Raw genomic sequence first — 20,432 nt, forward strand, 5'->3', positions numbered from 1 at the left:
ACGGTTCTGCAGAGGAACAATGTGTTTAAAGACCATTAGCATGTTAAACACCACAGTCCTTCAGGGAATTTATACGTTATAACTAATAACTTTCTTTAAATATCTGCTGTGAACAAATGAAATGAGGAGATTGAAGCTTATTGGTTCTAATTCAGATTTTCACCTCTCATCTGTTGATGTAATTATTACATCATTCCTCATATTAACTATTAAATCTGGGTTTGTCTCTCCTAGAAATTCAACCAAGCCAATCTAGCAGAAAACTATTCAAGGGTTTCTAGAAACTGAGAACTAATAGGAAGCAACACACAGCAACCCTCAGATCCAGTTTCTCCTCCCATCAGACCGGCTACACTTAATCCCTGCAGAACCACGCAATGAACTCCACCTGCCAACGGGATCCTAATGAATCCATAGATTTTCTTGTTCTTCCTCCTCATGTTACTGTTCAACTATTTACAGACAGTTTGGTTTGAACGTTCGTTCGTTCGTCGTCTTCCGCTTATCCAGGACCGGGTCGCGGGGTCAGCAGACTCAGCAGAGACGCCCAGACGTCCCTCTCTCCAGACACCTCCTCCAGCTCCTCCAGGGGGAGCCCAAGGCGTTCCCAGGCCAGCCGAGAGACATAGTCCCTCCAGCGTGTCCTGGGCCGTCCCCTGGGCCTCCTCCCGGTGGGACGTGCCTGGAACACCTCCCGAGGAAGGCGTCCAGGAGGCATCTGGTATAGATGCCCGAGCCACCTCAACTGGCTCCTCTCAATGTGGAGGAGCAGCGGCTCTACTCCGAGCTCCTCCCGGATGGCCGAGCTCCTCACCCTATCTCTAAGGGAGTGCCCGGCCACCCTACGGAGGAAGCTCATTTCAGCCGCTTGTATCCGTGATCTCGTTCTTTCGGTCATGACCCAAAGTTCATGGCCATAGGTGAGGGTAGGAACGTAGACCGACCAGTAAATTGAGAGCTTTGCTTTTCGGCTCAGCTCTCTCTTCACCACAATGGACCGGCACAGCGCCCCCATTACTGTGGCAGCTGCACCGATCCGTCTGTCGATCTCCCGCTCCATTCTTCCCTCACTCGTGAACAAAACCCCGAGATACTTAAACTCCTCCACTTGAGGCAGGAACTCCCCTCCAACCTGAAGAGGACAAGCCACCCTTTTCCGGTCGAGTACCATGGCCTCGGACTTGGAGGAGCTGATCCTCATCCCAGCCACTTCACACTCGGCTGCGAACCGCCACAGCGCATGCTGTAGGTCTTGGCTAGAGGGGGTCAGCAGGACCACGTCATCTGCAAAAAGAAGAGACGAAATCCACTGGTCCCCAAACCAGACCCCCTCTGGCCCTTGGCTGCGTCTAGAAATCCTGTCCATAAAAGTTATGAACAGGACCGGCGACAAAGGGCAGCCCTGCCGGAGTCCAACATGCACTGGGAACAGGTCCGACTTAGTGCCGGCAATGCGGACCAAACTCCTGTTCCGCTCGTACAGGGACCGGATGGCCCCTTATAAAGGGCCCCCGATTCCATACTCCTGGAGCACCCCCCACAGGGCATCACGAGGAACACAGTCGAATGCCTTCTCCAGGTCCACAAAACACATGTGACCCATGAACCCTCGAGTACCCTGTAGAGGGTATAGAGCTGGTCCAGTGTTCCACGGCTGGGACGAAAACCACACTGCTCCTCCTGAAGCCGAGGTTCGACTATCGGTCGGACTCTCCTCTCCAATACCCTGGTGTAGGCCTTACCAGGGAGGCTGAGGAGTGTGATCCCCCTGTAGTTGGAACACACCCTCCGGTCCCCCTTCTTATAAAGGGGGACCACCACCCCAGTCTGCCAGTCCAGAGGCACTGTCCCCGACCGCCACGCAATGTTGAAGAGGCGTGTCAACCATGACAGCCCTACAACATCCAGACACTTGAGGTACTCAGGGCGGATCTCATCCACCCCCGAAGCCTTGCCACCGTGGAGCTTTTTAACCACCTCGGTGACTTCAGCCTGGGTGATGAAAGAATCCAACCCCGAGTCCCCAGCCTCTGTTTCCACCACGGAATGCGTGATGGCAGGATTGAGGAGATCCTCGAAGTACTCCTTCCACCGCCCGATAATGTCCTCAGTCGAGGTCAGCAGTCTCCCGCCCCCACTATAAACAGTGTTGGCAAAACACTGCTTCCCCCTCCTGAGGCGCCGGACGGTTTGCCAGAATCGCTTCGAGGCCAACCGGTAGTCCTTCTCCATGGCCTCACCGAACTCTTCCCAGGCCCGAGTTTTTGCCTCTGCCACAGCCCGGGCCGCAGCACGCTTGGCCTCACGGTACCCGTCAGCCGCCTCAGGAGTCCCACAGGCCAACCACAGCCGATAGGACTCCTTCTTCAGCTTAACAGCATCCCTTACTGCCGGTGTCCACCACCGGGTTCTGGGATTGCCGCCACGACAGGCACCGCAGACCTTACGGCCGCAGCTATGGGCAGCAGCATCGACAATAGATGCAGAGAACATGGTCCACTCGGACTCTATGTCTCCAACATCCCCCGGGATCTGGTCGAAGCTCTCCCGGAGGTGGGAGTTGAATACATCCCTGGCCGAGGGCTCCGCCAGGCGTTCCCAGCAGACCCTCACTATGCGCTTGGGCCTGCCGAGTCTGTCCGGCTTTCTCCTCCTCCAGCGGATCCAACTCACCACCAGGTGATGATCAGTGGACAGCTCAGCCCCTCTCTTCATCAGAGTGTCCAAAACATGCGGCCGAAGGTCTGATGATACGACAACAAAGTCGATCATCGACCTCCTGCCTAGGGTGTCCTGGTGCCAAGTGCACTGATGGACACCCTTATGTTTGAACATGGTGTTCGTTATGGACAATCCGTGACTAGCACAGAAGTCCAATAACAAAACACCACTCGGATTCAGATCGGGGAGGCCATTCCTCCCGATCACGCCTCTCCAGGTGTCACTGTCGTTCCCCACGTGGGCGTTGAAGTCCCCCAGCAGAATAATGGAGTCCCCGGGAGGGGCGCTATCCAGCACCCCCGACAGGGACGCCAAGAAGGCAGGGTACTCTGCACTACCACTCGGCCCGTAAGCTGAAATGATAGTCAGAGACCTCTCCCCAACCCGAAGGCGCAGGGATACAACCCTCTCATCCACTGGGGTAAACCCCAACACGAGACGGCTGAGCTGGGGGGCAACAAGCAAACCCACACCAGCCCGCCGCCTCTCCCCGTGGGCCACTCCAGAGTAGAAGAGAGTCCAACCCCTCTCAAGGAGATGGGTTCCAGAGCCCACGCTGTGCGTGGAGGCGAGCCCGACTATTTCTAGTCGATATCTCTCGACCTCCCGCACAAGCTCAGGCTCCTTCCCCCCCAGCGAGGTGACATTCCACGTCCCTAGAGCCAGCCTAAGCATCCGGGGATCGGGCCGTTGAGGTCTCCACCTTCGTCCGCCACCCAATCCTCTTTGCACCGGTCCCTCACGGTTCCCCCTGCAGGTGGTGGGCCCACTGGGGGATGGCCTCGCGTCTCTCGTTCGGGCTTGGCCCGGCCGGGTCCCGCGAGGAGCAACCCGGCCACCAGGCGCTCTCCGACGAGTCCCGACCCCAGGCCTTTGTCCAGGGTGGGACCCCGGCTCCGCCGTACCGGGCGACGTCACGTGCCTCGATATTGTGTTCTTCATGAGGGGTTCTTGAACCATTCTTTGTCTGACCCATCACCTAGAACCTGTTTGCCATGGGAGACCCTACCAGGGGCATTTAGGCCCCAGACAACATAGCCTCTAGGATCATTTGAGCACTCAAACCCCTCCACCACGTTAAGGTGACGGTTTGAACGTTTTCTAATTTAATCCAGTGTTTGTTAAATAGTAGAAAACGGGTTCTTGTAATGGTCCAATCAGATCAGGTTCAGATGAACAGTAGCTGCACTGTAACATACTGGATACATGACTGCAGGCCATTGTTGCTGATGTTTGTGGCATATCACTGGTCCATGTTGGATTTAGGTCAACATTCCAGCAGGACCCTGGTGCTGGTTAACTAGCTGCTTAGTTATCCCAATGTTTCTCACTCTGGACCTGTGGATGTTTCTGTTTGTGGCCCAGTGCTGGTATCACAGAAGTGGCAGTAGAACTTCATTTTTATCTCCTCACATCTCTGAGATGTTTCTGATTTCCCCTCGCTGAATGTTCTGTGTTTTAGTCTCCTGTTATAAGTGGTTCTGACAAACCAAAACCCAGATATGTGTCCCGGAATACGACCTCTAGAGCTAACCTGAGTGTTGGACTCTATCAGTGTATTTATGGTAACTGATTATCAGTAGAACCGGGTCAACTCTCCAGCTAAGGTAAAAACAAGCCAAGAAAACCAGCCACAAATTAAGTGTAATCTAAATTATTAACCATTGTGATCTTTTCCTCACCATTGACAACCTGGATGAGGAAACTGTTGAGTTTGTAGAGCTTCAGTGATGGGTTGTAAGGTGGAAACATCAGAAGCTGCTGGCAGCTACTCCTCCATCCAAGGAGTCTGAATGCTCCACCAGTACCAGCACCACACCAGACAAAAGCTTCACAGATGTTTTAGACTCTATCAACCAGGAACAACAACAGGAAGACGAACAAAACCCCTCTGGATGTCCAGGTAGGATAATCTTGTTTTTTATTCCCGGCCTTTCTGAGCACACAGAAAAAGACCCAAAGGCCACCATATGTGATTTCCTCCAGCGACAGCTCGAGATCCCACGTGACGTCATAAAGACCATCACTTTTCACCGCATGCATCATCTGGCAGCGAAACAGCCCAACAAGCCTTCCTGAAACCCATTGTAGCAAAGTTCTAACATTTCAAACAGAACAAGTCTAAAGCTGCGGTAAGGACTTGCGTGGTACAGTGTCAATGATCAGTTTCCAAAGAGTTCCTGGACCACCGACGCGCTCTTTGCCCTGAGAGGAAGAAGCTCATCACTGAGGGAGCTCGGTTGTAGCCGACAGGCTTTATGCAAATGGACAGCTGTTCTGAGGTCAGGAGGTCACGCTGTGGCTTTATTGAATATAACTGCAGGTACGATTAGACAGGAAACCTGATTAGATGACAGGTGAAGTTCTTCTGCATTTAATATGTTTAATGTGACACACACTTACAGCACAAACTTAGTTTAGACCAAATACTTAATGATATGAACCCAATACGATTTGTCACTTTGGATTTGGAAATAATATTAAAAGCATGAAGTCATAGATCACCTAGAAAAAGCAGACATTGTCTTACATCAGGAAAACCACATTTCCAAATCTGAGCTGAATTTCCTGATTTTTATTCGGCTGACTATGATTCCAAGCAGAGAGGAGAAGCTACTTTAAGTAACAGAAGGATACAGCAAAGACAGCATATTTGATCCAGAAGAGGAATATTTAATTAATAACATCAACATAAACCACAAAGACTGGCGTATAGTTAATGCCTACGGTCCAAATGGGGATGACTCCAGCTTTTATTACAGTCTCTTTTCTGTCTTCCAACTCGGAGTGGCACAGCGCTGGTGGTGGAGGAGATTTCATGAACATAGAGTCAGACAGGCTCAGCAAATCATCTGACCTTCCTCACATGCAGTCAGTTCAGACACTGCAGCAGAATATGGAAGATTCTGGTCTATGTGATGCCTGGCGCTCTGTCTGCCCATCATATACTCACCGGTCCACCACTCTTACTCCTGAATAGACTTCTCTCTAATCAGCAACTCTGTAATGAAGGAGGTATGTGAGGCACAAATTCATCTCATCTCCTTAAGTGACTATGAACCAGCAACTATGATGCTGATGGAGAAAACATTAACATCACCTGGTAAACGTTGGAGGTTTAACACATCATGACTGAAAGATAAATATTCTACCAGGTTCTTCGAGACAGAGTGGACAGATTTTTAAAAATAAATGATCAACCTAATATCTTTTCTGGTGTCTTCTGGGAGGCAGCAAAATCATTTCCTATGTTTCAAATAGAAAAAAAAGGAAAAGCAGAATAAGAGTCCAAATACAGAGACTGCGGTTGGAGAACTTTGATCATAGCAATAAATCTGGCAAACTTCTGCAAGTCAACTGAAAAAGAATAAAGAAAAGGAAACAATTTAACAATAACTGACAGTAACGGTATTACAACTAATGACCCTAAAGAAATTAATACAATTTTTAGGAATTTTACAAAAATCTTCACTCCAATAATATTGATCCTTCCAACTCTGACATAGATGAATTTCTAAATGAGATCAATCTTCCTAAATGAAATATGCAACAGAAAAAGGTTCTGGAGTTACTTTTAGCAGCAAGTGAACTCCATGAAGCAGTTAAAAGTCTGCCTAATGGACCTGATGGCTTCCCAACAGAACTCTTTGTAGAGTTCTGTTGGGAAGGCTGACCTCCACCTTCCAACGGAGGGTCACAGACGTTCAGGAAACCTCCATACTCTCTCCAAACATGAATGGTGCTAACATAAATCTTATCCTGAAACCGGATAAAGATCCAACACTTCGTCCCAGCTACCGCCTCATATCGCTTATAACTGCAGATCTTAAAATCATCTGCAAGACGATGATTGCTTGAACAGCTCATATTCTACATCCAGACCAGGCTGGGTTTATTAAACATCAGCATGCAATAAATAATATCCCTCTAACAGACTAACATATAAGGTAAAAGCAGTCTAATTGTTTCAGTAGATGCAGAGAAGGCTTTCGACAGGGTTAACTGGACATTTGCTACCTTACACAAATTTGGACCTATTTTTCTGTCATGCCTGATTTATCTACCGGCACAGATATTAACTATTGGAGTAAAATTAGAACAAACGCTTTAGAAGCTGATTCAAAACAAGATCCTTCATGCTGTCCGTCTGTCTGTGGTTTCTGGTTAAAAGTATGTGAAGACCTGTCAACATGCCTGGATCATACAGCTCCAGTCTGCCCCCTCGCTTTGCCTTCTGGGTAAAAGTAGATTTGGAAACAAACAGACGCCACATCCCTCTTGCAGAAAAACAAGCTGCCCTGAGGAGATGTTTTACGTCTGGTTGCCTGGGACTGCTGCTGCCTTCCAGAACCGGGTCTACCTGCCCTTTTTTGCTCTTAAGTGCTGTGGGTCGCAGGCCTTCTACTGTTCTCGCCATACTTACAAATGTACTCTTCCAGGTGACCTATTTTTACACACACACACACACACACACACACACACACACACAACCATGCATTAACACACAATCACTCAAATGATTGAAGGTCATGCAAACACAGGTTACTATAACATTAATGTGTCCTACTCTGATGCTGGATTAAATCTGGAATTAATAAAGTTAATCAGGATTCTGTTTTGAGATCTCCTTTCTGTAGAGCAAAGCTGCCCTGGCACACGTATGCAGCCATCTGCTCCAGATGGTATGTCTGAACTTCCTTGTAAAAAAAGGATTTCTCTCGTAGAAAATAAAGGTTAAATAAATGGACCCAGTGACAGGATACATTTAAAAAAGAACCGAACCGGGTTAATATTACAACTGATCAAACTGAAGAACATCATCAAACATGTCCACTCTTTGGACCTGAACCCAAGCAGACCCACTTCCAACCAATCCCTGCAACTCGGTTATTAATAATACAGGACCCAAAAATAAATCAAACCTACAGGGCAGACCCAAGTGTTAGAACCTGGAACTGAAGACTGGTTCCAGAGAATGACCCGCTGATCACTGGACATGAGTGGGAGTGGATGTGTCCCTCCACTTGGACCACAAGGAGATGGTTCCTGTGGGGAACCTTTAGTCCTCAGCAGTTAAACCTGAAATGAATCAAACAGAACCTTCAGATCATTAGAGTCCAGTCTCTTTGGTTAGCTAGTTCTGGTACATGGAGATGTGTTTTTAAGTATATTTGCAGTCATGTGATCAGTTGGGTCATATTTTTCAGTGATTCTTCCTAAGAGCGGCTCACTGAGCTCAGACCCACCAGGACATGTTAACAGGAGTCCTCCCCGACTTTAACCCTTCAGTTCTACTTGGGTTCTGTTCTGTGGTCCTGATATTAGATGGTAATTTAATTTTTAATAGGCAGACCTATGTTTCTATGTGAACAACCCTGGAGACATGAAACGTACCACAAAGCAGGGCCGTATTGTTCTGTTAAGATGGTTTGAATGGAACAATTCAGAACCTGAAGTAGACTTTCTGATCCAAAGTTCTCTGAATGCAGCCAGTTAGTCTGCTGTGTTTTCTTACAGTTCATAACACCTTGAGAATACACACAGTATGTGAAGCTTCAGGATCATCTCAGGTGAAGGTTCTGCAACACGAGATTCCTCAGGGTTTTCTCCCCTCTTCATCACAAACATCAGAGTTCATCTACAGCAGAACAGTCTCCAGATGTCCTCTGATGACATCATCAGTGTTGGGTAGAGAATGTGAGAATGAACTGCTTCACATGTATGTAGCACTCTGCTCTGCAGCCCACAGTGACAGGAAACACCAGAAGTGTGGAAAAAACCTGCAATACTCCACAGCATCCACTAGAGGACCTCACACACTTCCATGTCTGGTTTGGATTCAGCTGAGAATAGAGCAGACATCAGTGGGTTGCTGCATCACTGAACTGTTTGTGAGGAGAGAGGCTGGAGTCTTGATGAATCAGCGGACTGAGATGAGATGTTCTGTGGGTTTTGGGCAGCTTGACACCAGTGGAGCTGAATTAATGGGTCATAAAAAATTACTTAGATTAACTTTGATACAAGAAAGAGAGATAGACCTAGGTGATCCGGACTTAGAGTCTTCGGGAACAGTGCTGCTGGTCTGTGTGTGTGTGTGTGTGCAAGGCTGCCCTCTGGTACTGGCAGTGAACCCAGTCTCTTACTCCTGGAGACAGAAACAAGTCCAGCTTACAAGGAGAAGCAGATAAAGAAATGGATGCTCGTGGTGCTGCTCATACAGTCATGAGACAACCAAAGCCTTCCCGTCTTCATCAGTGCGAATGTTGTACCAAAATCAGCTTTATTGATATCTTACAAGAGAGAATAATTTTACAGCACTGGACATGTGCTCAGGAGTGCTGCCAGATCATTCTGACCAGACAAAACAAAAGTTCTCCTTATAGCAGCTTCAGCAGCTTTCAAGGTGATTCTCATGGGACCCAGACTCACAGTGGAGGGACACAAGTGGACGTGTTGTAATTCCTTCCTAGACATGTTGACAATGGAAATGAAACCTTCCACAGCATGACATACATGTTATCTCATATAGGTGCTCCACAGAAGGCTGAGGAGCATCTCTCTAAGACTAAACAGAACCATCTGCCCCAACCCTTGTTACAAGTCAAGTCTGTAACAGAGGAACAACTGAGGGGTTTGAATACTTTTATCGGCTCATGTAGAGGATCAGGTCATGAACCAACGCATTCAAACAAGGCACTAAAACTTTCATCAACAGCGAGCTTCTCTATAAAAGCTGTGGTTTCATCGGTTTTCTGCTCTAAAGCATTCAGGTGTGTGGTAACATAATGTCAAGGTGGAAAGCAACTTAGAGCAGCTGTTTCTGCCCATCAATATGGGAAGGGTCATAAGGTCATCTACGAACTATCTGAAGTCCATAATCCTACAGAGAGAAAGATTATTCCCAAGTGGAAAACATCTCAGCCCGCTGCCAATCTTCCCAGGAGTGGACGTCCAGCAGATTCAGCCCAAGGTCAGAGCGTAAAGCTCAAAGTAATGAACAAAATCACAAGAGCTCCATCTCAGACTCTACAGATCTCATCTAGAAGGTTAAAAGTTAATATAGTGGAGAGACTTTAAGGTTCTAGCTTCAGGTTTAATCACTAAGTTCACACTAGGGTGCTGGCCAGAGCAAGACTTAAGGCCAATCAGAGTATGGGTCAAAAAAGGGGCTGGAGTCTGATGCACTATTTCCTCTTCTCTTTACCTGGGCAAACATATGAGGAGGGGATCTTTGTATGTGTGTGGTTTGCTAAAAAACATAAACACATCTTAGGTTAGAATAAAATAACATATCCATAAATTAGCTTAACCTGTTCCTGGCAACAGATTGGTATAAACAGCATAAATCGAATAGGGTTGGTAATTAAATATTACAATATTTCTTCCTCTTCATTTCACCAGTAAACAGAATTAAACCATCTGAAGACAGATATCTCAAATGTGTTCAGCCACCGTCTATAATCACATTACACTTCCTGTAGCAGAACCGGCATGGCGATCTTATTGTGAAAGGCCATACAAGCTACTTCTGGCTAGCGTCAACAGTAGCTTTGAACGTCGGCCGATAAAACTTCAGCTTAAACTAATTACGCCGCATATTAGTTCCACGAGAACACTCTGGGAACTGTACTGAAGCCGGACAATGAACATTCAAGCGTTATTCCGCATGAAAATGATGCTTTAACACCTGAGCTGCAAGTACCGATGGAGGCTACTCCACAGGTACCGATGGAGGCTACTCCGCAGGTACCGGTGGAGGCTACCCGGCAGGTACCGATGGAGGCTACTCCGCAAGTACCGATGGAGGCTACCCGGCAGGTACCGATGGAGGCTACTCCGCAGGTACCGATGGAGGCTACTCCACAGGTACCGATGGAGGCTACTCCACAGGTACCGGTGGAGGCTACTCCGCAAGTACCGATGGAGGCTACCCGGCAGGTACCGACGGAGGCTACTCCACAAGTACAGATGGAGGATACTCCGCAGGTACCGGTGGAGGCTACCCGGCAGGTACCGATGGAGGCTACTCCACAGGTACCGATGGAGGCTACTCCGCAGGTACCGATGGAGGCTACTCCGCAAGTACCGATGGAGGCTACCCGGCAGGTACCGATGGAGGCTACTCCGCAGGTACCGATGGAGGCTACTCCACAGGTACCGATGGAGGCTACTCCGCAGGTACCGGTGGAGGCTACCCGGCAGGTACCGATGGAGGCTACTCCGCAGGTACCGGTGGAGGCTACCCGGCAGGTACCGATGGAGGCTACTCCGCAGGTACCGTTGGAGGCTACCCGGCAGGTACCGATGGAGGCTACCCGGCAGGTACCGATGGAGGCTACTCCACAGGTACCGGTGGAGGCTACTCCGCAGGTACCGTTGGAGGCTACCCGGCAGGTACCGATGGAGGCTACTCCGCAAGTACCGATGGAGGCTACCCGGCAGGTACCGATGGAGGCTACTCCGCAGGTACCGATGGAGGCTACTCCACAGGTACCGATGGAGGCTACTCCGCAGGTACCGGTGGAGGCTACTCCGCAAGTACCGATGGAGGCTACCCGGCAGGTACCGATGGAGGCTACTCCACAAGTACCGATGGAGGCTACTCCGCAGGTACCGGTGGAAGCTACTCCGCAGGTACCGGTGGAGGCTACTCCGCAGGTACCGGTGGAGGCTACTCCGCAAGTACCGATGGAGGCTACCCGGCAGGTACCGACGGAGGCTACTCCACAAGTACCGATGGAGGCTACTCCGCAGGTACCGGTGGAGGCTACCCGGCAGGTACCGATGGAGGCTATTCCACAGGTACCGATGGAGGCTACTCCGCAGGTACCGGTGGAGGCTACTCCGCAAGTACCGATGGAGGCTACCCGGCAGGTACCGATGGAGGCTACTCCACAAGTACCGATGGAGGCTACTCCGCAGGTACCGGTGGAGGCTACTCCGCAGGTACCGGTGGAGGCTACTCCGCAGGTACCGGTGGAGGCTACTCCGCAGATACCGGTGGAGGCTACTCCGCAAGTACCGATGGAGGCTACCCGGCAGGTACCGACGGAGGCTACTCCACAAGTACCGATGGAGGCTACTCCGCAGGTACCGGTGGAGGCTACCCGGCAGGTACCGATGGAGGCTATTCCACAGGTACCGATGGAGGCTACTCCGCAGGTACCGATGGAAGCTACTCCGCAAGTACCGATGGAGGCTACCCGGCAGGTACCGATGGAGGCTACTCCGCAGGTACCGATGGAGGCTACTCCACAGGTACCGATGGAGGCTACTCCGCAGGTACCGGTGGAGGCTACCCGGCAGGTACCGATGGAGGCTACTCCGCAGGTACCGATGGAGGCTACTCCGCAGGTACCGGTGGAGGCTACCCGGCAGGTACTGATGGAGGCTACTCCGCAGGTACCGTTGGAGGCTACCCGGCAGGTACCGATGGAGGCTACCCGGCAGGTACCGATGGAGGCTACTCCACAGGTACCGGTGGAGGCTACTCCGCAGGTACCGTTGGAGGCTACCTGGCAGGTACCGATGGAGGCTACTCCGCAAGTACCGATGGAGGCTACCCGGCAGGTACCGATGGAGGCTACTCCGCAGGTACCGATGGAGGCTACTCCACAGGTACCGATGGAGGCTACTCCGCAGGTACCGGTGGAGGCTACCCGGCAGGTACCGATGGAGGCTACTCCGCAGGTACCGATGGAGGCTACTCCGCAGGTACCGGCGGAGGCTACCCGGCAGGTACCGATGGAGGCTACTCCGCAGGTACCGTTGGAGGCTACCCGGCAGGTACCGATGGAGGCTACCCGGCAGGTACCGATGGAGGCTACTCCACAGGTACCGGTGGAGGCTACTCCGCAGGTACCGGTGGAGGCTACTCCGGCAGGTACCGGTGGAGGCTACTCCGGCAGGTACCGGTGGAGGCTACTCCGGCAGGTACCGGTGGAGGCTACTCCGGCAGGTACCGGTGGAGGCTACCTGGCAGGTACCGATGGAGGCTACTCACGCGCGGCTACAGAGCCGACATAACTGCTCTTACTTTTATTTGCAGCAATTAAAGAATATCTAAATCAACTGTAATTATACTCACTCATTGCGCAGTGGGTAGCACTGTTGCCTTGCAGCAAGAAGGTCCTGGGTTCAACTCCCAGCCGGGGGTCTTTCTGCATGGAGTTTGCATGTTTGGAGAAAACCAAACCCAGGATATCAGCACAAATGTGAGGTACAGTGATGGAGGGGTAATGATCTGGACCTGTTCTGCAGTACCCTGCAGTGCTACAGAACACATTCTAGCATCCAATCTGAGTCCATCTGTCCAACAGCGGAAGCTTGGTCCAAACTGGATCATCAACAATGGTCCCAAACACAGCCGCAGATCTGCAACAGAATGGCTGAAAAAGAAATTAAACAAGTTGACGCAATGGTCTAGTCAAAGTCCAGATCTAAAACTTATTGACAGTATGTGGTGGGACTGTCAGAGAAACCTCAATCAACTGAAGCAAAGATGCAAGAAAGATTGGACAAACTGTCCTCCACAATAATGTGACACCAATTAAGTCAGACAGAACCACTGTTGAGAATTCTGCTACTGAGGAAGGTTCTACAGGCTGCTGGTGATAAAAAGGTAAAATTCTTGTGGTTCTGACCCATCCTTTTAAATGTCTGAGCAGTACTCAGAGTGATGAAGCTGCAGGAGGAAGAGGAGCTGAGAGGTTCAGGGAGGAGCTGAGATGTTACTGAACTCTAGAAGATACTCAAACTTCCTCATTCAACACAGTTCAACACATAAACATTAACTCTGCTCAACATGCTGTCTTTGCTCACATCTGGATTTATTCTGCTGGTTCTGCTCATTAGAACAGGTTTGTTGGACTCTTTCAGAGAGAAAAACCAGAATTTCATCTTTTCTGTTTGGTTAATTGAGTTTTTTCTTCCTCCAGGTGTAAACTGTCAACATCTCACTGCAATGAAGACTGAGGAGTCCAGTTTAGAGGGCGGTTCTGTTACTCTGTCCTACAATTACTCTCAAACTGCTGTTTATAGTGATTATTTCTTCTGGTACCGCCAGTATCCTGGAAAACCTCCAGAGTTCCTGATCTCTCACACTGGAACAGGAACCAAACTTCAGGATCCAGTTCCTGGTTTTTCCTTTAAAGTGAGAGATGAAAACATCCAGATGGACCTGCAGATCATCTCTGCTGCAGTGACAGATTCTGCTGTGTACTACTGTGCTGTGAAGCCCACAGTGACAGGAAACACCAGAACTCTGTACAAGAACCTGCAATACTCCACATCATCCACTAGAGGACCTCACACACTGTTCTACTTCTATGGTTTTTGATTCAGTCTGATTGAGCAGCTGAAAATAAAGCAGACATCTTTATTTTTGTCTCATCATTGAACTCTTAAATCTGGACGTAAATAAAGAAATCAGGAAGTTTAGTTCCTTTCAAAAGTATTTTATTCATCTAGAATAGAAACTAAATGCTGAAATATGTCTCTGAAGCTGTGTGAGGTCCCCTGCTGCTTCAAACGATCCACCATCATCCCAGAACCCAAGAAACCCACCATCCTAGGATTAAATGACTACAGGCCTGTAGCCCTGACGTCTGTGGTCATGAAATCCTTTGAGCAGCTGGTGTTGAAGCACCTGAAAGACATCACAGGCCCCCTGCTGGACCCCCTGCAGTTTGCTTACCGAGCAAACAGGTCGGCAGATGATGCTGTTAACTTAGGTCTACACTTCATCCTGCAACACCTCGACCTTCCAGGGACGTACGCCAGGATCCTGTTTGTAGACTTCAGCCTTCAACACCATCATACCAGACATCCTCCACCAGAAGCTCACCCAGCTCAACGTCCCAGCCTCCACCTGTCAGTGGATCAACAGCTTCCTGACGGACCGACAGCAGCAGGTGAGACTGGGGAGCATCTTCTCCTGATCCAGATCAATAAGTACTGGTGCCCCCCAGGGGTGTGTTCTATCCCCACTCCTCTTCTCTCTGTACACAAATGACTGCACCTCATCGGACTTGTCCGTGAAACTCCTTAAGTTTCCAGACGACACCACTGTCATTGGACTGATCCAGGACGGTGATGAGTCTGCATACAGACAGCAGGTGGATCAGCTGGTAAACTGGTGCAGTCAGAACTACCTGGAACTCAACCCACTCAAGACGGTGGAAATGGTGGTGGACTTTCAGAGAACACCACCCCCATACACCCCACCTCACCATCCTCAATAACACCTTGTCAGCTGTGGACCACTTCAGGTTCTCAGAACCTGAGATGGTCCTCACACATAGACAATGTCCAAAAGAAGGTCCAGCAGAGACTGTACTTCCTGAGGCAACTCAAGAAGTTCAACCTTCCACAGGAGCTGCTGGTCATCTTCTACACTGCCATCATTCAGTCTGTCCTGTCTTCATCCATCTCAGTGTGGTTTGGATCATCCACCAAACAGGACAGGTCCAGACTGCAACGAATAATCAGGACTACAACGAATAATCAGGACTGACCTGATGAAACTTGGCAATAAATCAAATTCTGAAATAAATCTGTTGTCAGTCATTGTATATGTTGATGTTTCTGGGCAGAAAATGATCTCCTTCGTGGCAGCTTCTTATGGAGGAACAATATTTACATGAATCATTTTAATCATCTCTGCTTAAAGCTATGAAACACATTCAAAGAGGAAGAGATCAAATGTGACTGAAGAAGGTGAACTAACATCTTCATAATAATAATGGAGAACATCAGCTAAACAACTGAATGTTTAATGCATGATTATCTACAGCGTGGCAGATCACACCTGAGCTCTTAACATAGGCAGCTGCCCAGGGCGCCACCTGCTGAAAGGGGTGCTGCCGCAAGAACAAAACAAAAAAACACCAAACACAATAATAAAATCTAATCAGTGAAAGCAATACTGTGCAGCCCTGAGGGGTTCCCTTTGCAGAACATAAAAAGAACCATGCCCCCTGTTCTTCATTATTTGATAGACCTCGACCTACAGTCAGTCAGATAAGCAGCAGAAAACTGAACCTTTCTACTGAAGCTTCACAGTCAGCTGATCTAAAGTCAATAGATCAGATGTTTCCATGAAATCCCGGTTAGATTTTGTCTTCAGAGGATATTAATAATATTAAGTAGACTGTCTCAGAATGAATGCTAACCTCTCTAACATGTTCCAGAAGTTACAGTTTAGCTAAGTAGTATTAGCATGCAGGTTCTGTTGTCGTTACAAGCTGAAGTTAGGATATGATTTGTAGCTTCTGAAAGAGCTGGACCACCTGTTTTAACAGCTGAACTGGAAGCTACCAACCAGAGGCTAGCTTCAGTGTTGTGTTTTCCAGGTGAAACAGAACAAGATCAGACGAGTCTACCTGCTGGACGCTGTTAGAGGGGATTTCCTCCTTTGAATAGGCCCAGGAGAAGCCATCCAGGTCTTTGCTTGTTCTGTAGGGCAACAGGTAAATCTATTCCACATCTGTCCTGGACCGAGGCACTCAGGACATGCTGGACACATTTGTCCACACATGGAGGGTCTTAAGGATTATTTGTACTGAGCCAATAAAACGGTTAAACCTTTAAGTGACTTGTTGTTTCCACACAGATTCTAATTTTTATTTGGACACAACTTTTAAAGTATCTTTTAGTAAAAGCTGTCTTACACACACCTGTTATTATGGTAAAGGTTGTATGATAAAATCTATTTAATGATCAATGCAGTTTACACATAGAATACAGACTGTAGTCATCGATGTTTATTATTGGCAGGACGAGATTAAAAAATAATCCAATTAAATAAGAGTTTTTGCAATGAATTATTTGAAATTATTCACATCTTTATCAAATACTAACATTTGACACAACAGAAAAATAACTTCAACTAAATGTCTTTAGTGATTGAATTAATAAATAGACAAATACAATCTGCAGCAATTTCTACCTGATATTAGTGGAAACTGGAATCTGGCTTTATGCTGTTTGATCCAACCATCCAGATCCGAATCCAGATCCGAATCCAGATCCAAATCCAAATCCAGATCCAGTTATATTCCAAATGTTTTGGTGCTATTAAATCCTGCAACTTTGTTGGGAAATAATTTGAATATTTCTGTAGTTTATAGAACAGGGTTCATATCATTTAATTCTAGATTCAGAAGTCTTCACCCTCTCATTATGTCTCTATTTACAGTCACTGCATTTTAGTGGAAATATGAATTTTCTATACATTTTGATTTAATGCCCCACTGTCTGAATGTTGCATAGTTAACTAAAAGCCAATAAAGTAAAATCCTTGAAACTTTCTGGATTCAAAGCATGTTGCCATAGCAGCAGTGACACATGTTCAGATGTTTTCCCCTGACCTCACCAGTATGTCTCATCCCACCACGGATAATCTCTGATGTTAGAGCTTTAGTGCTATCCAGTGCTGTTTAATCATGTGACATGCCATCAGGATCACTTCCTGTTCCTGCTGTGCAACACATAATAACGTCTCACAGCAAACATACAAACAGCCACAATTTATCCTGATCTACTGCAGCAACATTCCTTTACAGGTGAGTTTATTCTGTGATCCAGGTGAACAGAACTCAGGGATCCAGCTGTGAGACGGAGCTTGTTAGACAAGGATAATGTGGTGCTGATGCTGAGAGTTAATATAAAATATTATCATGTCTGACTTCATAATAAACCTGTTTAATATATAATCAGACATAATTAGGCCTTGAAAGCTCGTCTCGTCTCGTCGTCTTCCGCTTATCCGGGACCGGGTCGCGGGGGCAGCAGACTCAACAGAGACGTCCAGACGTCCCTCTCTCCAGACACCTCCTCCAGCTCCTCCAGGGGGAGCCCAAGGCGTTCCCAGGCCAGCCTGGGCCGTCCCCTGGGCCTCCTCCCGGTGGGACGTGCCTGGAACACCTCCCGAGGAAGGCGTCCAAGAGGCATCCGGTATAGATGCCTGAGCCACCTCAACTGGCTCCTCTCGATGTGGAGGAGCAGCGGCTCTACTCAGAGCTCCTCACCCTATCTCTAAGGGAGAGCCCGGCCACCCTACGGAGGAAGCTCATTTCAGCCGCTTGTATCGGGATCTCGTTCTTTCGGTCATGACCCAAAGTTTATGGCCATAGGTGAGGGTAGGAACGTAGACCGACCGGTAAATCGAGAGCTTTGCTTTTCGGCTCAGCTCTCTCTTCACCACAACGGACCGGCACAGCGGACCCATTACTGTGGCCTTGAAAGCTGTGAGAATGAATTTTGTTGTGTCCCAGTTGGAGCTGTGGAAACGTTTTGATCCTAAGAGGCATTTTACTGTAGTGACTGTTGAAACAAGTTAAAACAGAACCATGTCTGATCTGTATCTGATCTCAGATGAAGAAGGAAGCAGAAGGTGCCTGATTCAGTTGAGTGTAGCATCATGGAGAGTGATGCAGCGTAAAGCTTTTATTTCATTAGAAAAACCGCAGAGAACCAAGAACTGTGCCCTGGAGAACACCAAAGGTCAGACTGACAAAAGACACAAAATTCGGTTTGACAACTAAATATTACATTTTATTCATTATTTACAAAGTGACCAAGCTTTGTAGGTGACTTCCCTCAAACATCTAATCAGAGCTGAAGTTGAACTGTTGCCACAGTTTGTTAAACTGAACTTTGGTCCAAAAAAGTTCTTTCTGAGTTGAAGGAAACCTGCTGAAATTTAGAGGAAGAGGAGCTGAGATGTTCAGGGAGGAGCTGAGATGTTACTGAACTCTAGAAGATACTCAAACTTCCTCATTCAACACAGTTCAACACACAAACATCTACTCTGCTCAACATGCTGTCTTTACTCACATCTGGATTTATTCTGCTGGTTCTGCTCATTAGAACAGGTTTGTTGGACTCTTTCAGAGAGAAAAACCAGAATTTCATCTTTTCTGTTTGGTTAATTGAGTTTTTTCTTCCTCCAGGTGTAAACTGTCAACATCTCACTGCAATGAAGACTGAGGAGTCCAGTTTAGAGGGCGGTTCTGTTACTCTGTCCTACAATTACTCTCAAACTGCTGTTTATAGTGATTATTTCTTCTGGTACCGCCAGTATCCTGGAAAACCTCCAGAGCTACTGATCTCTCACTCAGGAACAGGAAGCAAACTCCAGGATCCAGTTCCTGGTTTCTCCTTTAAAGTGAGAGATGAAAACATCCAGATGGACCTGCAGATCATCTCTGCTGCAGTGACAGATTCTGCTGTGTACTACTGTGCTGTGAGGCCCACAGTGACAGGAAACACCAGAACTCTGTACAAGAACCTGCAATACTCCACATCATCCACTAGAGGACCTCACACACTGTTAAACCACTGATTGTTGAGTCTTTGGACTGATGACAAAGACAACAGAGACATGAAGCAGTAAAGATCAGAGACAGAGCTGCTGTGGAAGCAGAAAACTCTGTGATTGGTTGAGTTGAAGTGGCCCCGCCCACAGAACTTCAGCTCCTCCAATGACATTATTTCTTCCTCCTTCTACTGCAGTGGAAGAACATTGTTCATCTGCTGTGTGTGGCTTTAAGAGCTCCAGAGACATGTTGCTTTACCTCTTTTTGCTTCTATCTCACCTTCTAGGTGAGTTTAAGATCAGGGATTCAAGTTTTGTTCCAGCTGCTGCATCAACCACAGATACAGACTGCATTTCACTACTTTTCTGCTTTCTTTGCTCTGACTGAATGAAAATCAGCTTCTCATCATCTTGGAAACTGAACTGACAGAGTTCTACAGTTGATTTAGTTGTGAATGTCCACAGAGTAACTCTGTACAGAGGACATTTGTCCACTGTCTTCTCCTCTCAGCCTCATGGACAATGTTAGTCTAATGTCTTCATTTCTTTTCCAGGACTAACAGCTGGAGACACAATCTCTGCTGATAGAGATGAAGTCAGAGGGACAGAAGGACAACCTGTCTCACTCAGCTGTAGCTATGAGACAACATCTGAGTATCCTGACCTTCACTGGTTCAGACATGGTTCTGATCTGGAGGCTGCTTAGTTTCTGCTACTGCTTAAAAGCTGCCATGCATGCAGCACAAGGGAGGCTCTCCCCTGCGATTCCACCCGTTGGTTTGGTTGTTGTTTGGCTTTAGGTTATTGTTGTTTATTTCTGGGCTTTGATTAATCTTAATTTTGGTTTCTCGTTTCCTTTTTAGATTTCATTTCTTTAAATGTTCCCCCACTGAACGAGCCTGGTGGACGTAACAATGGTCTACAGATGTTTCACTGCAGCTCACTGCAGGAGGCACTGATGATTGGATGGATTCCAGTGATGTCAACAGAACCAAAAACCAATGAGTCCATCAGTTAGAAAGAAAAACTAACTTCTTTCACAAATTTTGTTTTTAATGACCTTGAACAGCACAGAACCAAACCCCAGAACATCTCACAACAGAGTAGAACATATACTGAAGCTTACATCGATACGATAAGAAGCATATAGATGCTAGATATTTCAAACAGGCACGATTAGAGATAAAACATTCATATAATGTCTAAAACGTTTAGTTTCTACTCTTCTCTGTTCATCATTCCAGGATAATTTACTGCAGGTCTAAACATGGATCCTGCTGGAAGCTCAACTTCCTGCTCCAGGTTCTACTGTGGAACCTGCGTCCTGAAGCTCTAATGCATTTATGAAGGGAACACCCAAAGCAATCATGGAGACCCCCGTCGGCCAGTAAAG

At 47.7% G+C, this 20,432-nt stretch overlaps 1 protein-coding gene, 1 long non-coding RNA gene and 2 gene segments (V, D, J or C); 3 read left to right on the forward strand and 1 right to left on the reverse strand.

Annotated features, from left to right (window-relative positions):
- Positions 1-13,421: 13,421 nt before the first annotated feature.
- On the forward strand, positions 13,422-14,098 carry LOC124869328. The segment is given in 2 exon segments: positions 13,422-13,580; positions 13,659-14,098. Coding segments are annotated over 2 exon segments (456 nt in total).
- Positions 14,099-17,838: 3,740 nt separating this feature from the next.
- Positions 17,839-19,173, forward strand: LOC124869331. The segment is given in 2 exon segments: positions 17,839-18,596; positions 18,675-19,173. Coding segments are annotated over 2 exon segments (447 nt in total).
- A 37-nt stretch (positions 19,174-19,210) lies between these two features.
- LOC124869358 lies at positions 19,211-20,350 on the forward strand. Its single transcript, XR_007038567.1, has 2 exons — positions 19,211-19,326; positions 19,594-20,350. It is a non-coding gene; the product is annotated as an uncharacterized LOC124869358 (long non-coding RNA).
- Positions 20,072-20,432, reverse strand: part of LOC124869305 (zinc finger protein 436-like) — an 11,343-nt gene continuing 10,982 nt past the window's right edge. The window contains exon 3 of the mRNA XM_047367097.1: positions 20,072-20,432. This exon is cut by the window's right edge and continues 2,333 nt beyond it. The gene's annotated coding sequence lies outside the window, so the exon portion shown is untranslated.

The sequence above is a fragment of the Girardinichthys multiradiatus genome, chromosome 6 (genome assembly GCF_021462225.1).
Source record: "Girardinichthys multiradiatus isolate DD_20200921_A chromosome 6, DD_fGirMul_XY1, whole genome shotgun sequence".
NCBI lineage: Eukaryota > Metazoa > Chordata > Actinopteri > Cyprinodontiformes > Goodeidae > Girardinichthys > Girardinichthys multiradiatus.